This window comes from Aphelocoma coerulescens, chromosome 8 (assembly GCF_041296385.1).
Source record: "Aphelocoma coerulescens isolate FSJ_1873_10779 chromosome 8, UR_Acoe_1.0, whole genome shotgun sequence".
NCBI lineage: Eukaryota > Metazoa > Chordata > Aves > Passeriformes > Corvidae > Aphelocoma > Aphelocoma coerulescens.
In genome coordinates this window covers 23,853,999-23,875,590 of record NC_091022.1, presented here as the reverse complement: position 1 = coordinate 23,875,590, position 21,592 = coordinate 23,853,999, and the positions used below count along the sequence as shown (strand labels likewise).

At 41.8% G+C, this 21,592-nt stretch overlaps 1 protein-coding gene across 1 annotated transcript; it reads right to left on the bottom strand.

Annotated features, from left to right (window-relative positions):
- Nucleotides 1–128: 128 nt before the first annotated feature.
- Nucleotides 129–21,020, bottom strand: AKR1A1 (aldo-keto reductase family 1 member A1). The gene is made up of 9 exons (XM_069023278.1): nucleotides 20,814–21,020; nucleotides 18,485–18,580; nucleotides 12,079–12,198; nucleotides 10,188–10,339; nucleotides 7,902–8,097; nucleotides 7,094–7,293; nucleotides 6,000–6,072; nucleotides 4,983–5,069; nucleotides 129–1,381 (listed from the first exon to the last, which is right to left on the bottom strand). Exons 2-9 carry the CDS (start codon nucleotides 18,572–18,574, stop codon nucleotides 1,316–1,318), a joined length of 984 nt encoding a protein of 327 aa, XP_068879379.1. The 5' UTR covers nucleotides 18,575–18,580; nucleotides 20,814–21,020; the 3' UTR covers nucleotides 129–1,315.
- Nucleotides 21,021–21,592: the final 572 nt, after the last annotated feature.

Here is a 21,592-nt window from a genome sequence, read left to right as displayed (position 1 = left end):
CTACAGAATCAATCTGCTTTTCTCGGGAATTCTCCCATCCCCCCTTAGGTACTCTTACTTGGAGAAATAACTAGAGAAAGTTAATTGGGGCCTTGAGATAAGAGGGGGTGGAATAAGTCTCAAAGCCATACAGTGAGTACAGAATTTATTTAAAACAAGCAAACATACAAGTGAAACAAGCAAGAAAAGCCCCTGTACGCGGCAGGATGACTGCAGTCAACAGAATGCCTTCAAAGTACAATTGCTTCCCTAATGATTGCAACAAGAACCGTATTCAAAGTCATTGTGTTTGATTAGAACAATTTAAAAAAAAAAAACCAAGAATTTCATTTTCCTTAGGAGAAAATGTCCAGTCTAGTAAAGAATCCTAAATGAGGTGCAATGGCTTCCTCCACTGAGGCATATTCATCAGGAATTAGGAAACATTTTACCAAGAACAGAAGTTCCTGAAGTTTTGTCTGCGGTTTACAAGGAGTGATAAATAGGTGTCACTGGTTTTTTTTGCAGTTCAGCTGCACACTGTGAGGTCCAGGACAGGAATTATCTGAGAAGGCACTACACTCAAGATGAATACATAGATATGCTATAGACCTATTGCAAATGAGGTTATCCAAATTAGTGTCTAATTCTTTAACTTTTGAACTATTTGATATACAAGACTATTTTTCTATTTGTTTGCTACTACTATGAGAAAAAACTAATCCTATTTAACAGGTAGAAGGACCAAAATAAAGTGTTGATGTTGCTAAGGCCACATAAAGTATCACCACTAGAGCACAGATAGGTACAAACACCTCATGCCCTTTGTGCCCAGATGACCACATAATTCATTAAGAGACTGAAACAAAATAAAACTATGCTTAGAGCTGGAGTTCCAGTCCAAGGGTGCATCAGCACTCAGCAAATCAGTCCCTGCCAGGGGAAACACAGACATGGCAAGTAGTTGTAATTAAAGTTTTCAAAACCATTTCACAGTAGTGACCAAAGTAATTACCCAAAGTAATGCCCTAGTCTGATAACGATGTGTTTGGAACTTGACTTAGACTCTATCACTCTTTATCTAATCTCCAAAAGATATGATGCTTCCAGGAGCAAGCTTGCAGTCATTGTAATAAATCCACAAATTTTGGCAGGGAAGTTACAGGATCTCCAGGAATGAGGTCGATTAGAAGTACAGTACAGTACATTGTAGAAAAACCTACTTGGGAAGGAAGGTTTTAATTTGGACAGTGCTTTTGACAAATTGTGGCAAAAATTACTTTGTGGAAGGGCAAGCACACGAGCATGTTACTTTTAACACCTTATTTTCTAGTAGTTAATAGGGGTCATTGAAGGGGTAGTGGGGGTGTCCAGCATCTCTGGCTACTAGCTTTCCATCAATCTGTGAAGTAAACAAGACAGACTCAAGTTAGAAAGTTAAAAATCCATTCTTAGTCTCAGTTTCAAGTTCTCCATTATTTAGATTTCTAAAGCTTTGTATCCCAAACATCTGGGAGTATATTTTTCAGCCTAAACAAGAGCTCTTCCCTCTACCCCCAAGTCCTCTTAGCCTTTCCTGAAAGAAAAGACAGACTTCTATAGCCTAGAGCAAGAGTCTCTCAAGCTGCAGAGACTTGAAGAATTAGATTAAGAATAGTTAAAAGCCTTTTGCCTTGTAGCTGTTATTGAATAAGTGTTGTAACATGCATACTTCCAAACACTTTATTGGAGTTGGAGCTTTTGTCCATGTTTCCATGATGGAGAATTGCTGGGCTGCCAATTTTAGGGATGGGTAAGATGAAACACATTGAGAGGCTTGTTCAGGGTCATATACTGAGGCATTAGTAGTGTCACTGAACTCCTTTTAGGAACATTTCCACAGAAGACCAGCTTGTCCAGCTGTGAAACGGGAGCACTGAAACCAATATTCACAGATAACCAGAGGTTCAGGCTGGCACAAAACCAGACAGAGTCTCAGTTCCTACATCCCACCTCGAAGCATTCAGATGCACAAGTTGCATTTCCAGTTGCACCAAGTCCATTGCAACACCCCCGACTTCCGTGTAGCTGAGGTAAAACCTCATCTGTAGCGTCTGGGGAAGTCTGGGTGCAGCACTGGCCCAGAGCACACACCTCCCCATGTGTCAGGAGAGCACCATTCAGCTAAAACTTATGTTAAACAACTAATGTCTGAAAAAAAGTTATGTTAGAGCAATCATTTATTTTTAAACATATGAACGTGATGGTAGTGATCACTCAAAATGTTCTGGGCACAGAGGAAATCACCGAGACTTTCAAACCAAGTATCCACTATCAAGTACCCCAATTAGCTTTGAATACAAAACTTGCATTTCAAAGCGACTGGAATTCCTGCAATGAGCTGTTTAAATGAAATGAGTCACCTGGGGGCACTGCAGAGCACGGAAAGGCAGATGTTACGGTGTAACATTTGACTAATGCTCCTATTAAAATAACCCTGAAATGAAGCTGTCAGCTGAAGGTAATCCTTAAAACTGTGGACAGAAGTGTCACAGTCGCTTCAGATTTCCTCAAGTTCTCTTGATGCCAACAGCTTCCTCATGTTCCTAGAATTCATATTCCTCACTTTCCCCCCAGTTCCATCCCCCTGCATATTTCTCCACACAGAACAGGCAAGCATTCTTGTTCACAGCAGGCCAAGACAGCAGCTGCCAGAAGCAATGTTTCACATCACTGATTCCAGTCTACTCCAGGAATTTGAGAGAAGGGGGGGGGGGAATAAAATCACCAATGAACACACCTGCAAATCAACAGTAGCTAACTCTCAAAAATAGATCATGATGTGCACACCACACTTCTCCTCTCCTGGCTTGACACTCATTTAAGTTTCACTTAAGTATATTCCTTGGACAATTATGCGTTTCCAAAAGTTTGGATTTCAGACTGGTGGCAAGGTAATTTCCAAACTATCCAGATAATGAACAGTTAAAAGTATAAAGCAACTTTAATTGCCTACAGGAAATGTAATAGCCTCCCCTCAGGCTTTAATCAAGAGGAAGAGAGTGGCACAATTATAAAAACTTGTGCTATAGGTCAATGAAGTAAAGCAAGGAAGAACTGTCTCATTGGTTATGATAGGAGCTCTCATGTCACTGCCATATCACACTTTGAAATCCAGACTCTAAGTCAGATTTATAGGGGAGATAGGCATGAAAGGTTAGACAGGAATTTTATTCACAGTCAATGAAAATTCTTTCCAGTAAGCCCAGAAGGGATGGGCAGGAGACAAAAGGTTCCACTAGAGATCTTAGAGCTACAGAGCCATGATTTAACTCTCCTCATCTTGCTTCTTCCTGTCTTGTTATCTGACAATATGGCAATATCTTTGAAGCCCAGCTGCATCACATTCACCCTTTCTCAAGCTGGATGGGCTGCCACTTTGAACTGTATTTCATCTCTCCTTTGTGAATCCCTGTGATCTGATCAGGTGTCCCAGGTAACAAAAGCACATGAATTATCCCTGGCTTATTCAAGCCAGGCTACATTTTAATGTATTTTGCAGTTTCATTAACAAAACAACTTTGTTTGCAGCATGGGTAGCAAAACACTCGAAAGCAACATATTGTCAGCAGCAGGTGTGCTTGTCACTACCCCATTCACACAGATCAGCAACTAAGCTTGTTGTTTGGTATACAGACTCCTGATCCATAAACACAGAGAGAATGTTGGCTGCAGGAATGTGGGGGTTTATATTTATGCACACAAACAGTTAAAAGGGTGCCCTTGCGGCTCATGTAAGCATGACAAACAGTGAAAGCTGTAACACTTATCTACCCCTGATATGAGACAGTCATTTCCCACACATTCACAGCTTCTCTTTTCTAACTCAGGCTGGTCACTGATACACTCAAGCATTCAAAAATCCCACAATGATAAATCCTGGAGAAAAGCCTTCCCCAGGGAATTCCTAGAGCCAGCAGCCACTACTGAAAGATGATTTACAGGCAAAGTGCTGAAGAGGCCAGATTATGCTTGACACCTCCCAAATTTGCTGAGATTTCCTGTATCTGTGCAGTGTACTGAATGGCAGAGAAGGGATAAATCACTTCAGAGTCATTATAGCACAACTACAGCAACTCGTTACAGTTGCCATATCCTGGCCAGTGATGCACCAGAGAATGGCAACAGCTCTCTGTTGTACAGTCAGAAGCAGGACAAGAATAAATGAGAAACACTATAAAGACAGGAGACAACAAGGTATGAACTAGGTTTTTTTGCAATGAGGGAAAAGGAACAAGTTTATGTCCTTTAATATACTAAAAGAAAGACCAAGAGGACTTCAACACTTACAGTTCTCTGGCTTCTCTAAAAACAAACTGGCATCTGCTAGCACACAAGGTAAGGGTTCGTGTGACACAGTAAATTACTGATGCTAAAAGATGCTGCAGCTAAGGGATTTGGGAAGAAAAATACAACAGCCTAATCCAAACTCCTTACACTGGAGGAAGGTCATTACAACAGATTCTGAAAAGGGGGACATGCAGCGGAGGGGAAGGGACAAATTCCCCAATGCGACTTCCACAATGGATGTGCAGAAGCAGCAACACCCTGAGTCTTCACTGATCTTAGAGGTTTAAGGTACAAAGTAGACAGTGACAGCTGGCACAAGGAGTACTTCTGGAGGAATGCCACGGAGCTTAGCCTGCTTGGACTTGAGAAGAACAAATCAGCAGGAGTGTGGTGGGATTTGAAGTAGGATGGGACTCTGACTTAAAGACCCATGGATGAATCAGTAATGAGAATTCCAGAGAGGGCCACCAGTGTCCAAAATAGAGGACTAAAGTTTTCAATAAACTGCCTTTTGTGTACCAAGCTTTTGAAAAATTCTTTCATCTTACATACCCTAAGAAAATGCATTGTTCTTACAAGTAAGTAGTTCTGATGGGAACGCTAAAGAAACAAAACTGTAAAAACCCCAAGTGGGTTGCACAATTAATGGAAACTTAGAAACACAAGAAATTTACCGTAATCATTGGCACGATGTAACGCCAGTTTTTATTCAGCCTTCCAATGTGGCTCATCTCCTCTTCTGTGAGGCTGAAATCAAACACCTGAAAACAAAAGCCAGAGGCTTTACTCAGTAACCATAGGTTGCCATCAGTTTGTCTTCTGCTTATAAATATGAAATTGCAATTAAACTCATAACAAACACCAAAGCAAAGGCTTAAAGTCTGAGCTGTTCATACACCTGCCAGCTCTAAGCCTACACTGGTACTGCATAGTGCTCTGCCATGAAGATAGAAAGCAGTGGGACTGTTCCTCACAGTAAGTGCTGCCTATTCAATAAATATTCTGTTTCCATGTAGATCTAAACCTCGAGTGACTGCAGAATTTATGGGAATTTCTTGAGATTTCTAGCAGCACACTACGCAGCAGAATTTGGATTAATGGGAGTAACAGTTACAGAAACAACTCCTAACTTAAAAACAAGTATGTAACCAGCCAATCTTTATAAAAAAAATCCAACGAGATGATTCAGAAACATCCCTCAAGATTACTTAAAGTCAGGGTTTTCAAATAATTTCTAAAGTCTCTACTTCAGAGCAGAAGTGAACCACACTTACTCCTTCTGCATCACTAGAATGGCAGTTTGCTGGAAAAGTAGTCACCAGCCCTCACTTGCAGGATGGAGCATTATTATTCATAAATAAGAATCACTGAGCATAATTAGAAGACTGCCTATTTCAATAAATATGTCTCAAAAACATTTAAGTACAGATTTTTCATTTAGACCTCTACAAAGTACATTCTTTACCTTCTGATAACAAGACTGAGCATATGCACATCACACAGACACTGAGTTGCTTAAAACACATCCTTTGTTTTCAGAAAGAATCTTTACCCTCCCTCCCCAGCGTGTGCATACATTGATGAACAAGTACAAACCAAATGCTTCAGCTTGCTGCTCTGCAAGTTGTAGGACAGTACAGCAATTACTCACATGAAAAGGGCATTGCTGAAACTCCTCCATTTCAGCTTACCTGGAGATTCTGCTGAATGCGAGCAGGAGTGACGCTCTTGGGAATGACAACCACTTTACGCTGCACTTGCCATCTGAAAGAGGAGGTGAGAGACTTTGTCTGTGCATGCAGTGCAAGAACAGTAAGTATTTATTTTGGTTGACTAATGATCTGTGCCAGCAGAGATGCCACTTCTGTGAAATAAAAATCCCCACAGGAGGAGTGCCCTGTATTGTATTGGGACCTGATGTGTCCAAGCTCAAGCAAGACAGTAACAACTGAATTGATCAGAGAGGGGAAAATGTTCATGCCTTGGAACAAGCACCACGTGTTTTAAGCTAAACCCAAGAAACAGTCAGAAAAACATACTTCAGCATTTCAAGCAAGTTCTAACCTGACAGCCACTCAGAAACTAGATGAAAACCCAGATCCCTGAAGTGCCTGTCTAGTGGCTTGAGCACAAAATCTCAAACATATTCAGCTTTCTGGGTAACCTGCTACTGCCCAAGACTGTGGTGGTGACACTGATGGATACAAAGCCAGTCAAGAAAAATGAGGAAAGAAATCCAATTTTAGTTTACAAGGTGCTGATCACATTCTGAGTATCAATCAGTCACCTTATTTCCCAATATCCAGTACCTGGCTATATAAAAACAAAACAGCAAACAGTTCTTCATTGCAAAGGAGGCAGGCCTTTTCCTCAGCCCCTTTTCCTGGGAGCCCACCTGAGTGCAGCAGCAAGCACTAGAGGCTTCAGGGCACTGACCACATGCAAATTCAGTGGGCAGCACTCACATGGGGTACACTGCTGCCTTAATTGTCCTACTGCTATTTCCCAGCAGGAAAGGTACTGTCCCAGACAGGGCAACAGCCCATGGGAACTGTCTCAGACATGGATCCAGGCCCTGAATGGACCCCTCTGATCTAGTCTACCTGCCCTAAGGCAGGGCCAACTCTACCAGCTTTGTAAAACAAGCCCCAAGTGAGGTGTGCTCTTGGCACTCCCTGTGATTTTAACTCCTCCCTGACACTTAAGTGGATTCCTTCTGGCTTGTATGTTTTGCTTTATTGAAGGCTGGCTCCCAAACACCACCTCTCTCACAACTGTTCTGTACCTGAGGATGATCTGTGCAGGTGACTTGCTGTATTTTTCTGCAATTTTTTTGATTCCAGGTTCCTCTAGAAGCACAGGCTCATCTGGTTGTTTCCACACGCGATCCGGGGAGCCAAGGGGACTGTAAGCAGTGACCACCAGGCCTCGTTTCTGGCAGTGAGCGATCAGCTCGTTCTGAACTAGGTAAGGATGGCATTCCACCTATTAAAATAACCCACAGTGAGTGGCTACAGAACAGGTATCAACATACAATGAAATAAACAGGAAGTCAAGCAAAAGACAACTAAACATATCACAGGAGCTCATTCCAGATTCCAGAAAACCTTATGAGAATAAGGTTTAAGTTAACCTCAGTAACTCAAGTCACTACCAGGAGAAAGAAGAAGTGTCTGGTAGGCTAAGCTTACAGGAAACAGAGAACAGATCACCTAACCTTGGTGCTGAACTTTCCCTTGGTACCAAACAGATCATCCAACAAGCAAGGAACTTCTCTGCAGTAGGGGTTCAAGTTATTCCCTCACAATCTTTCCTTCTTACAGACTAAATTGTTCCTCACAGGGAAGATGAACTCTTCCACCGACCTGTTCAACTATCAGGTATAAATGACCACAGAACATGGATGTAGGCCTTCTTCCCAAAAATTAATCTGCCTGGAAAAACAGCCTCTGTGTGCCTGCTCCTGCAGAGCTGGCTATATTCTTCCCTGGAAATAAGAAGCTGCATCACTTGTGCTAAACACATAACATTAGTTTGCAAATTCTTCACTCTTATGCACAAATAGGAAAGGTATTTGTCTCTATCCACCTTACCTGGAGCACAGCTGGCTTCACAGTAGCCACACTTAGTACATCATCGATCTGACGACTGTTGAAGTTTGACAGCCCAATGGCTTTCACAAGACCTTTTTCCACCAGTTTCTCCATAGCCTTCCAGGTATCCTTATAATCAGTGTAGTCATAACGAATCGTGTTATCAGGATTCTTTGGGAAGAGATTGTCCCCTCGTCTACAGCATCAAAGGTGAAGTGTAAGTACATATACCACATGATTTATATTATGTTAATTCTTCACTTAAAGAAACTTTCCTCAAAGTATCCTTAGAAGTTATACATAGTCTGAAGGGTAGAGTACAAAGTGAATGAATCTTATCTGTTCAATTCCATTACATGACTTAACCTATAAGCAGTTATTACACAAGACGGTCTTTCCTACATAAAGTTGTTATACAGCACTTTGAAGTACTTACCTATACAGCAGTGACTACACAGAACTGATAAACCACTGTGCACACAGCAGCAGGTCTTTGCACACTTTGATCCCAATAAAACCGATGATTTAGTGAGCAGCAACTCAGAGGGCGGCTTGGAGTTGCTACCAAAGGGATCTGGTTTAAGAGCTGTCTAGGAGAAAATGTATTCAAAGGACACTGGCATTCCCACTCCCTCTGGATTCTGTAGCCGTGTCAATACTCAATACAAGCACAGATTCTCCCAGAAGTCTTAATATGTACATGTTGTTTATAGGTTGGGTGTGTTTCCTTCCAATTAGTCATACCAACACATTAAAGAAAAAAACCAAACCAAAAAAACCCACCCAAACAGACACAAAGTACCCAGTTGTGCCAGGTGACACCCCCACAGCCAAAGGGCTATGACTGGTCTCTGAGCAGTCCGTGCTTAGAAGGGTACAAGCAATCAATCCCCTTAGAAGAATACAGCTCCCTAATCACCACAGGACTCTGCTGGCTCAGCACACAGAGACTCTTACACTGCTCTAGCTAAGCAGTGAATGGTGTGAGAAATGGCAGTACCTGGGGACAAGGGGAGATGGTTCTTCATGTCACTGCTAAATCTAGAACCAAAAATAACTCTGAAAGCCTTATGAGCTCCCAAGTCAGAAGAGCAGCCTCATATGTCAAGAGGACTGTATGAAGTGAGAGTAATTCTCAAGACCTAGAGGCACTATGATTTTCATCTGGAAGTCTGTTTTAATTTCTGTGTAAGTAACATTCCTTAGCTCAGCTTCCCAATACCACAGGCATTATAGATAAGCATGCATTAAAACAGTTAAGTAGAAATAATGGAAAACTGCAGAGTACACAGTTTCCAATGAGAAAAGAAATGAAATTGCTTTATTAGACTGTCAGTTTTGTCAACAGTGTCACAATATAACCTAAATTTAAATAAATTCTAATGTATCTAAACATACATCATTATTTGTGTTATGTGTCATTATCAAAGCAATGTTTGATGGGGTGGTTTTTTCAAGCAAATGAAAAGCAAACCTGTTGCACAACAAGGGGAATTTGTAACAGACCAGTTCTAGTTAAAAACACTTCCTCATTCTGTTATGCTGAGGAACATACTTATACTTTGAGCATCTTTCATCTTATCATTAGTGTATGACACTTGTTAAATTCAGTTCATATGAATAGAAGGAGAAAAAACATTCTCAGATTTGCAGAACAGACACCCCTTATACTGACAGGGCTTGAGTGAAAATTCCATGCAAACATCTGGTCGGGAGATTTATTCCTCCTGCCTCTTTGTTGATTGTAGTTGGGTGGGTACTGCTTCCACATCTACAAGGAAATGGAGTCTGGAACTGTGCTTCTCATGGGATTGTAGGATAAGTGCATTTAGCACTTAACTGGGAAACTTTCTTGTCTCTTATTTCCTCAAATCATAGAATTATTGCAATTAGTGTCATATGAAGTAATTTCACTTCCTCCTCATACAGACACCACCATGATACTGCATGTGCTTGTCCACTCCATTATAGTTAACTACAAGTGAAAAGTGTTGTCTTTTTGAAGCACTTAATTCCCATTTTACAGAGCAGTACAACTAAGGGACAAAGCAGTTCTGGTATTTCCTCAGGGTTACCATGTAGACCGGTGGCAGAACCAAAAATAGCTGCCACACTTCCCCAATGCCTAGATCTAGACTAGTTTAAACTTTAAACACCAAAAAACACCTTACAGGCAGCATAAACAGGAATTCACAGCTCAGAAACGAAGGTCCTCAGGATATAACATAAGCCACTTATGTAGAACTGGTGTTTCTGCATTCTGTGCCCTTGCCATCTAGAACTTACTCAAAGGCATGAGGCCAGTGCATGAGGTAGAGGTCCAGGTAATCCAGTTTCATATCTCCAAGCGTTTTCCTCAGCGCTGGCTCTACATCTTCTGGGTGGTGCTTGGTATTCCAGAGCTTTGATGTTACAAACAGATCCTCCCTTTTAATAATCTTTAAGAAAGGAAAGAGCGTAATTTACTGGAGCAAGTTCAAAAAGAGAATTGCAACAATTCCCCAGCTAGTTTTAAAACAAAGAGAACAACTGAAGTTTTGTGGTTTGTTTTGGTTTGTTTTTTTTTTTTAAATAAGGTAACACATGGAACCTACAAGTTAAACCTTTCAAAAATATAGTGGATGGAGAAGAGCCAGAGAAATACACACAGTGGCAAGTCCTAAAGTATATCAAGTAGCAATTTATTAGAAGTTTTGAAAAACAAAACAATCTCTTTCACATCCACACCCTTCCAAACCTTCCAATTCAAGGGTTAAAGCCATTACTAAGTGTGATGTGGCCAAAAGAAAGATTACTCCGCTTATTCATATGTAAATTTTGAAATTGCTACTTAACAATTCACATATTCCAGGCCCAACCAACTAACTTACTTTACTCATCACATACTATAAACAGATTGCTTGTTGTGGAAAGAGCATGGGAAAATAAACAGAAGATTCCCCCCCAAAGGTCTGCATTTGAGTTTCTAGGCTGTGGAAGGAATACACTAAGAATTGAGAGCCCTGTACCCTGTGTTGGAAGGGTAAGAACCAGAAATAAAACAGTGGAGAACTGGTTAACTAGAAAGTGTAAAATACAAAAGGGAGATCACATTGGGCAAACTGAAGCACAGAATTCTATCAGAAAGGATGTTTCTCACTGTTGTATGTCTGACAAAACTTCACTCAAGTCTGTATTTTGAAGAATTTAGAATTATTAGCTCCTTAGTTTCTCTCTTCCAACCATTCAGTTATTTCTGTGTTTCACACAAGGGTGTTGTGTTTAAAAGGAAGATATTTAAAAATTCTTGTAAAAAGAATTTTCATTCTAATTCTAGTTATAAGTTAGTTAGCTAATATGAACTGAACAAAAGGCCTATGCTTCCCTTTGTTAGTTACCACATCTAGGAGGGAGGAATCCCTGGGGCAAGCTGAAAACAGCCTCTCAAGCACATCACATAACAAAGAGACTGCCTTAAAGCCAAGGCAAGAGCAGCCGGAAAGCAAGAACATGAAAACGTTCTTTCCATGGGCTCTGAGGCTGTACAGGTTATCCTTTTGGCCCATTTAGGGAATAAATTTAAGATTCCACCTCAGCTCATCCATAGGAATGCCTGTTCCAATACATTATACTTAGGCCTAAAACTTTCAGGTGCAGATTTTGGAGCCACAGTTATGAACCTTTCACATGCAATCACTGCTTTAAAAAAAATTTTTAATTCACCACATTTAATCACTCATATTTTATCTATAACCAAAAAACCTGCAGTTGAGATTTTATCAGTAACCAAAAAACTAAATTTGGTGTGGCTATCCACCACTGCATGCTAGACTGGAAAGTCAGAGTAAATTTTCATATAAATCATGACAAATATTTTACATTGTAACTACTGATTCTGGGAACCCCAAAGTATCCAAATTGGAATACTTTATGAGGGGAAAAGGGGCAGGAAGAAGAAAAAAACCACCACCAAAGGCATTTTCTGTACCTTCCATCCAAATATCCATGACAATCTTTCCTCCCCATGACAGCCAGGAGGGTTCTAAGAGGAGGGAAAGCCCTCTTTCATGCCTTCTCTTGATAAATAGCAAACAGCTGGGGTAGACCAGCAGGAAAAGCTACAAATGTTAACTTTCACAGGTGACAGCTTAAGTTTTGGCACAACAGCCAGTCAGCAGGACAGTTCCTGTGTTTTTACCTTGTTGGGCCCAACACATTCCTGGAAGGCCTCCCCAACCTCGGCTTCGTTGCTGTAGACGGCCGCGCAGTCGATGTGGCGATAGCCCACGCTGAGGGCGTGTTTCACTGCCTCCTTCACCTGCAACCAGAAACACAGTGCCCATCGGTCACTGAAAAGGGATGTGGCACCAGGGGAAAAAAATGCTAACAGACTTAGTGAGGAATACGCCCCAAAAAAACCACAGACCTGCATAAGGTCATGAGATTCAAACACGAGGATCCAGGGTCTCTGCGGCACAGTCCTTAGGGGGGACGAGCTAACTGCTGACGGACACTCCAGGAGGAACAAGAAAATGGATCGTGCACACAGGGCCAGCATGCAAGAATGCAGGAGACAGAACAAATCCCTACTCTTTGCTACAGCTGTCACACTCTTCTTAAATATAAAATGAGCTCTAAGAACCAGTTTTCAAATAAGTCATGGCTTAGGAAGACAACTTTTCTGACCTAAGTGACAAACTGACATCAGTCAAACCTGAAATATATTTCCTCTTGTCCAGTAAAGAAAGAGCCTGGCTTCTAACTCCAGAATCACCACAGTTTGGGTTTGGTTCAGCCACTCACACTTAATTACCAAGACAATGCTCTTTTATGGAACATTTTTCTTTCTTGTCTCATGATTGCACAACAGTAAAAGTCATACTGCTGGGATAATCCTGATGATGCTCACAACTTTACATTTTGCTTCCAACATTGCTGACAGTGAAGGTGTTGCCAACAGCAACATATCCCTTGCTCCATATTGTCACACAAAAGCCAGAATGGTTGGGAACCACTTTACTTCAAATCTGTATCTGTTTTTGAAAGTTCTAATGAAGCACAAGTACCAAACATCTTCACATCTGGGCCTCAGATATGGAGCAAGGCTAGAAACCAGAAGCAAACACAGAATGGCATCTTTGTGAGGACTCATAAGGAGCTTTTGAATAAAGATTTTTTTATAAATGATTGTGCAAGAATGAAGAATTACTACAGTTGCCAGTGTAGTCATCATCTCCTGTTAGGCTGATGACCATTTAGTAAAATCTGTTTCATTTAATTTCCAGTGGACAGTTAGCACTCATTCTCTCTTACATCTGTCCATCTGAAGTACTACAGAAAGAATAATACACCCCATCTGCACAGGGATTTCTACACATTTCCCCTCACTGATTTGTCTCCAAGACTATAGGAAATTGTGAATTACTCTGTGTATAAGATAAGGCTTGATGCAAGAGGGCAATAAGTGTTTATTGAGATCACACCTCTCTTGTAATGAGATTAAAAAATATGTCCACAAAGGCTAGAGGGAAATTGATTTCTTTCAACTTAATCAAAGTACCAGCATTTTCAAATTTAAAGCAGACAAAATTAGTAATACCAAACAAAGGCATGTACAGTCCTGCCTTCAGATGCTACAGAAAGACCACAGGGAATCAAATGTGAGAAGATCTCTCTCCTACTGGTGGATTTCGTTTGTTTTTCTTGTCAAGAAGTGCAGTAAAAGCAGACACAGGATATTCTGACTGCATTCTTTGGCATTTTGAGAGGAAAACTGGAATGTAGATTAGTTTTCCTTAGCCAGGATGACAAAGCACTTCTATTCCAGCAGTGAACTCTTCCTTTCTCTAGCAGGATAGTACTTACAGTCCTTGTTTCACCCAACAAAGACATTTCTCAGGTCACTACAAAGTCAAGGGCAGGGTAATTCTGAAATCACTTGAGACATAGTAAAGGCTTTTAAGACTAAGTATTTATCCTCCAAAAAGGTGAGAGTTGCAGAGAGGGACAGGAAAGGGAAAACAGCAGTGTTCTATATCTGGAACCCCCTATTTCCTGTATCATATTAATACTATTTTTAATCAAACAGGCACAAAGTTTACCATAAATGAAAGTAGGCACCATTCACAGAAAACCAGAGATAAAGCACTCCAAACACGTCTCTGCAAAGCAATCAACAAGAGGCTGTATTTCTTTATCAGCACGTTTTGAGAAATTTCTAGCACCAAAGAACTGGGACTGGTCATTTAAATGAGGTTTAGATCTGAGAAAAAAAATCTGTATTTGTGTAAGGTACTCCCAGCCTGCTAAGACATTCCAATGTGAACTGAAAGCTCCTGTTCCACACAAAAAGAAAACAATCAAGAGGAAATGTGCAAAAAAAAAAAAAAGGCATTTTTGAAGGGGAAAATAACATATAGAAGTAAGTTTAAGAAAAGTACTTTTTTTAAACAGGAGGTTTTGTATTTATGAGATTAACTTCAGACAGGTATATGCATTTCATGGTAGGGGACAGAGAAAAAAGCCACAACAGAAGCAGATGCAGATTCATATGTCTCTGGATATTTGGTGTTCTGAAGTAACAACAGCCAAAGGATCCTTCAAACTTTCCATATTCTTTAGTTTAGCCTGTCAATACTGCTATGAAAGGACCAATTAGTGAGTTCACTTTGCATTAAGCAAGTTGAGTCACACCTCTAGTGTGACTCACCAATTCATCCCCACAGAACTAAAAAGTTAGGTCTAACTAAAAGTAGGTCTGAAAGGATCTTGAGACATCTTCCAGTCTATCCTCATGGCCCACAGCTGGGCTGAATAAATCCAGACCAGTTACACACATTTGTCATAGCCCTTCTTGTGACAGGCAGTCTATTCCAATGCTTTGCAATCTTTATGCTCACAGTCTTTTAGATGATTCACAAAGATGGCCCTGATGCCATATCCCATTTCTCCCAGACATGAAATCCACAGCTTGCCCTTTGTCAGGGCTTTTTGCACATTTGAAAAGTGCTGGGACAGCTCCTCTCAAACCTCTCTTGACCACATCACTGTAGGTGCTTCCTCCTTTCATCACAACTTACCTTTTCCAAACCTTGCATCACTGTTGCTGCCAGCTCAGCAGCTGTTTCATGCCTTTCTTCAAATGGCTTGCCCCAGAATAGACACAGGTATTGCAGTTTGGAGCCTTACTCTCCTTCTCTTTACAGCAAAGTCCAAGGAACTACACTCCTATTTAAACATCCTAGTAAGGGACTTGGCCTTGCCACCCTCCCTCTTTTGGTTTTGAAGATGGATGAACACAGTATCAGCGGCAGATTCAGAAACAGAATCTGTAAGTTGCAATTAATTATAATATCCATTACTAGACCTCCAGTTCTTCAATTTGCCTCTCACAAGGTTAAAAAACTAACAAGCCATCTTTATACTTCCAGGCAACACAGAGTTCAAGTGACCCAGGAGCCTCTCCTCCTGCACAGCCTCAAGCCATTATGAAGAGATTTGCACTCTAACAGTTCAATATTACTAGGAAAGAAAAGGCTCTGACAAGCCTCCCCTGCTTCCTGCAAAGTTGACACATTTTAGCAGTCCAAGTACTTTTTGCTGACAGGAAATAGGAAAAAACCCATATAATCAGTCCACGTGATATTCAGATGCACTATGACCAGAACCCAAGTGTTGCTATATCACAATTTCTAAATATTGCAGTAAAATTTGCTGAAAAGGAACTTACACCACCAGATAAGTAATGGCAGCTTAACAGTTGGTGTTCCCTAAAATAAAGGGGTTTGCCTCTTATCCTTCAAATGTTGAATTAAAGTCTCTTCCTTAACAGTAGTGATTTTTTTTCTGCTCATAACTGGGATTCTCTATATTGTGTAACAAATTTTAAGAACTAACCATTCTCCCCCGAAGCTGCAATCCTGTCACAAGACACCCTGTCTGACTGGTTTTCTGAGGTGCACATTTCCTCTTCAGCTTTTCCAAGGTTTCACACAGAAACACAACTTCCCCAAGCCCTGTCTCTCCCTCTCCCACAGAACCAGCCTCTGCCACTGCAGGTTAGGCTGCTCTTCAGGTAGGGATCAATCCTCCAGGCTGAAAGCATGACTCACTTGAGAGAAGAGAACAAAGCATTAAAGGATTACAGATAATCCAGCTGCAATATCAAAAAGCCATGCTACTGATATTCTTGATGCTCCTGTCTGAATGGATTTCTCTTTGAACTCATTCATGCTGCCAGTTCATAAACTTCTGTACTGTGATCCCTTCCATTCAACAGCCTTCCATCATATTCCTTTGGAAACATGCAAAACAAATTTCTCTTCTAGCATTTGATCATGCAAAACATAAAGCATCCTATTGTTTTATATGGCATCAATCCTATAAAATCCTATAGTCTTTCAACATGGATTTAGATTCAATTATTTTACCCCTATTAATATGGAGGAAACTAGGGCTGCAATGACACCTTTGTACTGGACTGCTAAGATCTGTCTACAAGGTCAAGGCTTGTTTACAATCAGAACAGTAACAGCAGTAATAAAGAAATTACTCAAGCTTGGCAAGGGAAACAATTATAACCTGCAAAATATTTACCCGAAATAATTTAAAACTCATCCATTTCCACACTTGCTTCTAATGCAGCCCTTGAACAAAAGGGCTTTTGATAAATAGCTTCTACTTGGGAAACAGCTAAACCAAATTTAATCCATGCTAATTCTTTTGCATCTCTGGGTTTTTGGCCCCTAGTCTTTAATTCATAATAGCAATTATTATTCCTGAACTACATCATGTCCTTTTAAGGGTAAATCATCTGGACACTGCCAAATTGCTGCTATGCCCCTGAATTTTCAAAAGTGGTAAGCAGAAATTCATTTATTCCATAGGAATAGCAGCAACTTTTGTAACTTTTCTGGCCCTTTTCACTGCCCTTCCTAGATTTTGCCTTCAATACATTCTACAAAGAAGTCTTTGAAGACAGCAGATATTCCAAAGAAGTGACTCCCAGTGACTTCCAAGGAAACCCAGAGAAGATGGCTGGATCCTGTGTGGTGTTCAGCTGCCAGCAGCGCTGCTGATTATGGCAAAATCCAACTGAATTATGTTTAAATTATGCACAAACAGGATCCGTCCCGGTTCCTTTCTAAGGCCACAAGTTTCTCAGAACAATTAGTTCACAGAATAAACAACACATTCATATTTTGTTTGTTTAGTTTCAGACATTTGCTTTAGACAAAGCACATTTAACTGCTTTGAGTGCACAGAAATTAATCCATTAAGTCTGTGCATGTTAATAAACTTAATTCAGCTGTCATTTGATGTTTTAAGTGGCAAAGCTGCACATTCACTCTTTTCCTCATTTAAGAGGTTGACTGAGCTCACACCAACTCAGCCTCCACATTAGTACAACTTCTACTCCAAACAGATCCACTGTCCTGACAGTTGTTTGGACAGGAAAACCCACAGTAAAATGGCTCTGAATAGATTTAATTTTCATAGCTTGTTTCTCACCTTTTCCTCTAGCTGGCACAAGAGAATAGCATGTCTTGAGAAGGGTTTTAACTTTCCCCCTCAGTCATGAGCATAGTGTCATCCAACGTACCCCAAAAATCATCATGAAGCTTACAAAAGAGTAGCAGTGAGACATCCATTTACTGCACAGACATGCAGTGGTGTGCATAATCCAGAGTATCCCCATCCCTGGAAATGTTCACAGCCAGGGTGGATTGACCTCTGAGCAACCTAGTCTAGTGGAAGGGTGTCCCTGCCCACAGCAGGGAGTTGGAACTAGATGGTCTTTAAGGTCTCTTCCAACCCAAACCATTCTGTGATTCCACAATTATTTGAATACCAGCTAGGAATTCCACCAAGCAGTGGACATTGCCTTGCACAGGAAGTACATACAATTTCTTCCCCCAAAAATGTATCTTTTAACTAAATGAAAGAGAAAGGAACAAACAGACAAAGGGGAGAAGCATTACAATAGCAGGCACACCACAGAGTGCAAACATTCCCAGAGACTGTTTGTAGTAACACAAAGAATTGTTTCCAAGTGTGGTGTTTGCCAATTCACTTGCATTCAGAAGCAGTGAATGTCTAATGATACATGAGTATCTTACTCTAAAAGCAGGCTGACCCAAGCAAGTTCTTTGTTTTCCTGCTAACCATTGGCTGGCTGCTGGAACAGGACTTACTACAAGAACGACTTTGAGTTTCTGCTTCCCAAAATAATGTTTTCTGCTGAGTCATCAGCCTACGCCTGAGGGGTGTCTGGTCAGACTGGCAGCCTGAGGACTTACCAATGGCACCGTGTTATAGAAACAACATTCACTGGTCTCTTTCTGGATTTATGTCCCAGAGCACCACTGCCTGAGGCCAGGGTGAACAAATGTGAAGGGATCTTCCTTTCTGGAAGGATCTGCTGTCTTTGTGCCTTAAGGCTTTAATCATGCAAATACACACATACATACATTTGCCTTCAGTGGACTCAAGACTAGAACAACTCAAGGAAATGATCCAGGCCTCACATCTGGGATCTTCAAAACAAAACGTGCACAAACACACATACTAGTTGAGAGCACAATATCCTATTGTTCCCTGCTTACTTGGCCACGGTCACTTTTCCAAGTTCCCAGTCCCACGAGAGGCATCTTCTGCCCAGTGTGGAGTGTAACGAAGTCGCATGTTGCAGGCATTTTTGCCTAGAGAATAAAAAGAACAGTTTTGCAGCAATTCTTTAAGTTGCAATAATTAACCTTTTCTGCTCACAGCAGCAAAGTGTTTTTATCAAAAAGGAAGGGCTTACAGCATGTCCCAACATCCTCACAATCTATGTTTCTGCTCAAACAGTTGGAAAGAAACTGCATTCAGGATGAGCTGGTTAGCAGATTTCAGTTACTTCCCAAGCTCTGCTGCATCCAAAATCATTACTGTTATTTGTTTAAAAAAACCAACAAAAATAACCAAGAGTAGAAGCATGCAATGTTGGTTGAATATCTGACTATGTAGGAGGAATGGATGTTTTCAAAGCAGAGCATTCACACAGCATACTATCCCAAAATAGGTTTGCCTTCTCAGTGTTGTAATTTTCCTCACATAATTAGGTCCCAGCTGATGGATGTGTTCACACAGAGTTTATGCTTTCAATTTCTTGCTTAACTTTTCAAGCCAAACTGTTGTAGATTTAACAGCAGACACCAAACAGCACACTTGTTTTTCAGAGAGACGTACAAGAGCAGTTGGAATGATCCTGACCTGAAGACACCAAGGAGCTGGGAATCCCTGTAAACAGTTAACCTGAGTAGGTCCAAGCTTGTCTTGTGCTGCACTTCATGCACAGCTTTGTGCCGTGGGATGCACAGGCTGTAGGATAAGCTCAGCAGTGGCCTGTAACAGGGGAGTCTGCAGACAGCTCACACTTCATACCTACAATTATGCCACCTATGTGTCTTTGCCTTTATCTAAAAACACAGGAAGTTCTCCTGCAAGCATCCATTCTGTTTGACAGTAGAAGTGATGAATAGAGGTGTTTTCTTGTAAGAGAATCCCTAGCAATTAAAGTGACCAAAACAGGGTAACCCCTGCTACAGACAAGGTCTGCATGCTGTGCTGTGTGAGATCTGCTCAATGCTGCACAACTTGGGGCTCCCAGCACCTGAAGGGATGCACAATTATCAACACAGTCCTCTTTCTTTAAAGGGTTAGCTCTAAAAAACAGCATTTGAGATGATATTTTAGGGTCTGGGTGCCTTGCTTATCAGGATTGTAATGGGCCAGCACCTCCTGGTGCAAGACAATAATTACACCAAACCAATAGCCTTGGATTTGCACTGAGCTAAGTCCAGCTATCACTGGTGAACCAAACTGCAGGTGTATATCTGTTTTATTGGGGTAGGAGGTCAGAGAAGGCAGGATGACAGTGCCAACAGTATTCTCTTCTACTCTGAGCTTGCATAGCCATTTTGTAGCCAGCTACATGCAAGCAGGTGCTGTTTACCTGAATTTAGGTGCCTAAATAAAGATGTCTTCTTACATCATGCAACACAACTAAAAACTTCAGGCTTTTTGATTCACTTTGACCTATAATACAAATAAGATACCAACCATATGCTTCACACAACCATGTTATGCAATCATCTTAAAGGTAAGAGTTCAGCCCAGAAGACAAAGTACATGTTTAATCAATAACTAACATCAGCACATTTTTTAAGAATCATCTTGTTTCATGTAACATTGCATATTAACATTGTAGAGAAATTTGAACTATAGCCTCTGGAAAAATGGAACACATCAGAATGGCAGATGCTGGAAAAAAATATGTTCATTAATACTTTCCACTCAGCTTCTTCCCTGAAACAGGGGATTTAGGAGAAGCACATTTATGAAGCTAGCCATAATTATTCAGTTCATTTAAAAGCTAGAAGCCTCTTCTTAGAAGTGCAGAACCAAAAAAAAACATAAAAGCAAACTAATTCTGGACAAGTAAGATGTGGTTATAGCTTAACATTACCAACCTACTGCCACATTCACATAAAAGAATTAAAGCTCAGAGTAATTCAAGAACAGAGTAAGGCTGGGAGGAAGCATCAATAACTAGAGTAATGCAAACTACCCCTGTTCATCAACCCACAGCTACAGGTCATCTTTAACCTAAAACAAGGAGTCTTCCAGCAGTAAAACACCCATAGCTATGCGTGCATCAATATGTATAGATATGCAAATAGGTACATATTGGCAATATTTAATTTAATTAATTGCTACTGAACTGCTTTTGCCGCACAAATCAGGGCTAACCCCTCTATTTTGGCTCCCCCAGAGGCACCAAGCGCGCCCACTTGCCCCTTATCAGGGCGGCGCAGGGCGGGCCCGCCCGGCGCGGGGGGCGATACGGCGGCGCCACGGCCCCCACAGCCCCGGCCGCGCTCCCGCACTCACCGCTGATACCGACCGCTGCTCCGACCGCTGCTCCGACCGCTGCTACAGACCGCTGCTCCGACCGCTGCCCGGCCCGGCCCGGCCCGGCCCGACCCTTCCGCTTCCGCCGGCAACGCGCCGCGGCTTGGGGCAGCGCCGGTGGCCCCACGGGTTCAAGTGTGAAAGTCCATCGGTGGGGTTCAGTGGGGCTGAGCTGCCCTCACGGCTCTGCCCCCGGCGGCCCGCCCCAGCCCCGGCGGCGCTCCCCGCAACTCATCGGGCCCCCTGTCGGGTTTGCCCCGCTGATCTTTACCGTGCCCTCCCGGCCCGGTTCCCGTCGGGAAGCTCCGGCAGCCCAGCCTCGCCGCTCCCGCTGAGCGGTGAAGTGGTAAACACGATGGGCTGCACCACACGGCAGGAAGCGACTAAAAACGACCCCGGCCCATAAATTCGACAAGAAGTGTTCGCATCTTTCCGACTGCTGTTTGTCGTGGCCTCCTGCAGCCGTTCGTACTTGTAAGAAGACCGAGTTTACCCAGTTTTATTTGCAGCCCTAAATAAGAGGAATCCAGGGAAAGTGCAAGGTCGATTGCACACCTTTTACTTCAGCTTTTGTGGTCAACGGTGCATAGAGGGAAAGAAGTGGCACTTCCCGAGGAGGGTGAGGCTCCTCTCCTTGCAGGAAGGCATTTTCTTGTTTGCTCGGGACCGCAGTGAGATTAAAGCAGGCTCATTCAGCTGAGTGCTTTAACTGGTGGGCAGGGACAGCCCTGCTACTGATAAATCCAAGCCTTCCCCTG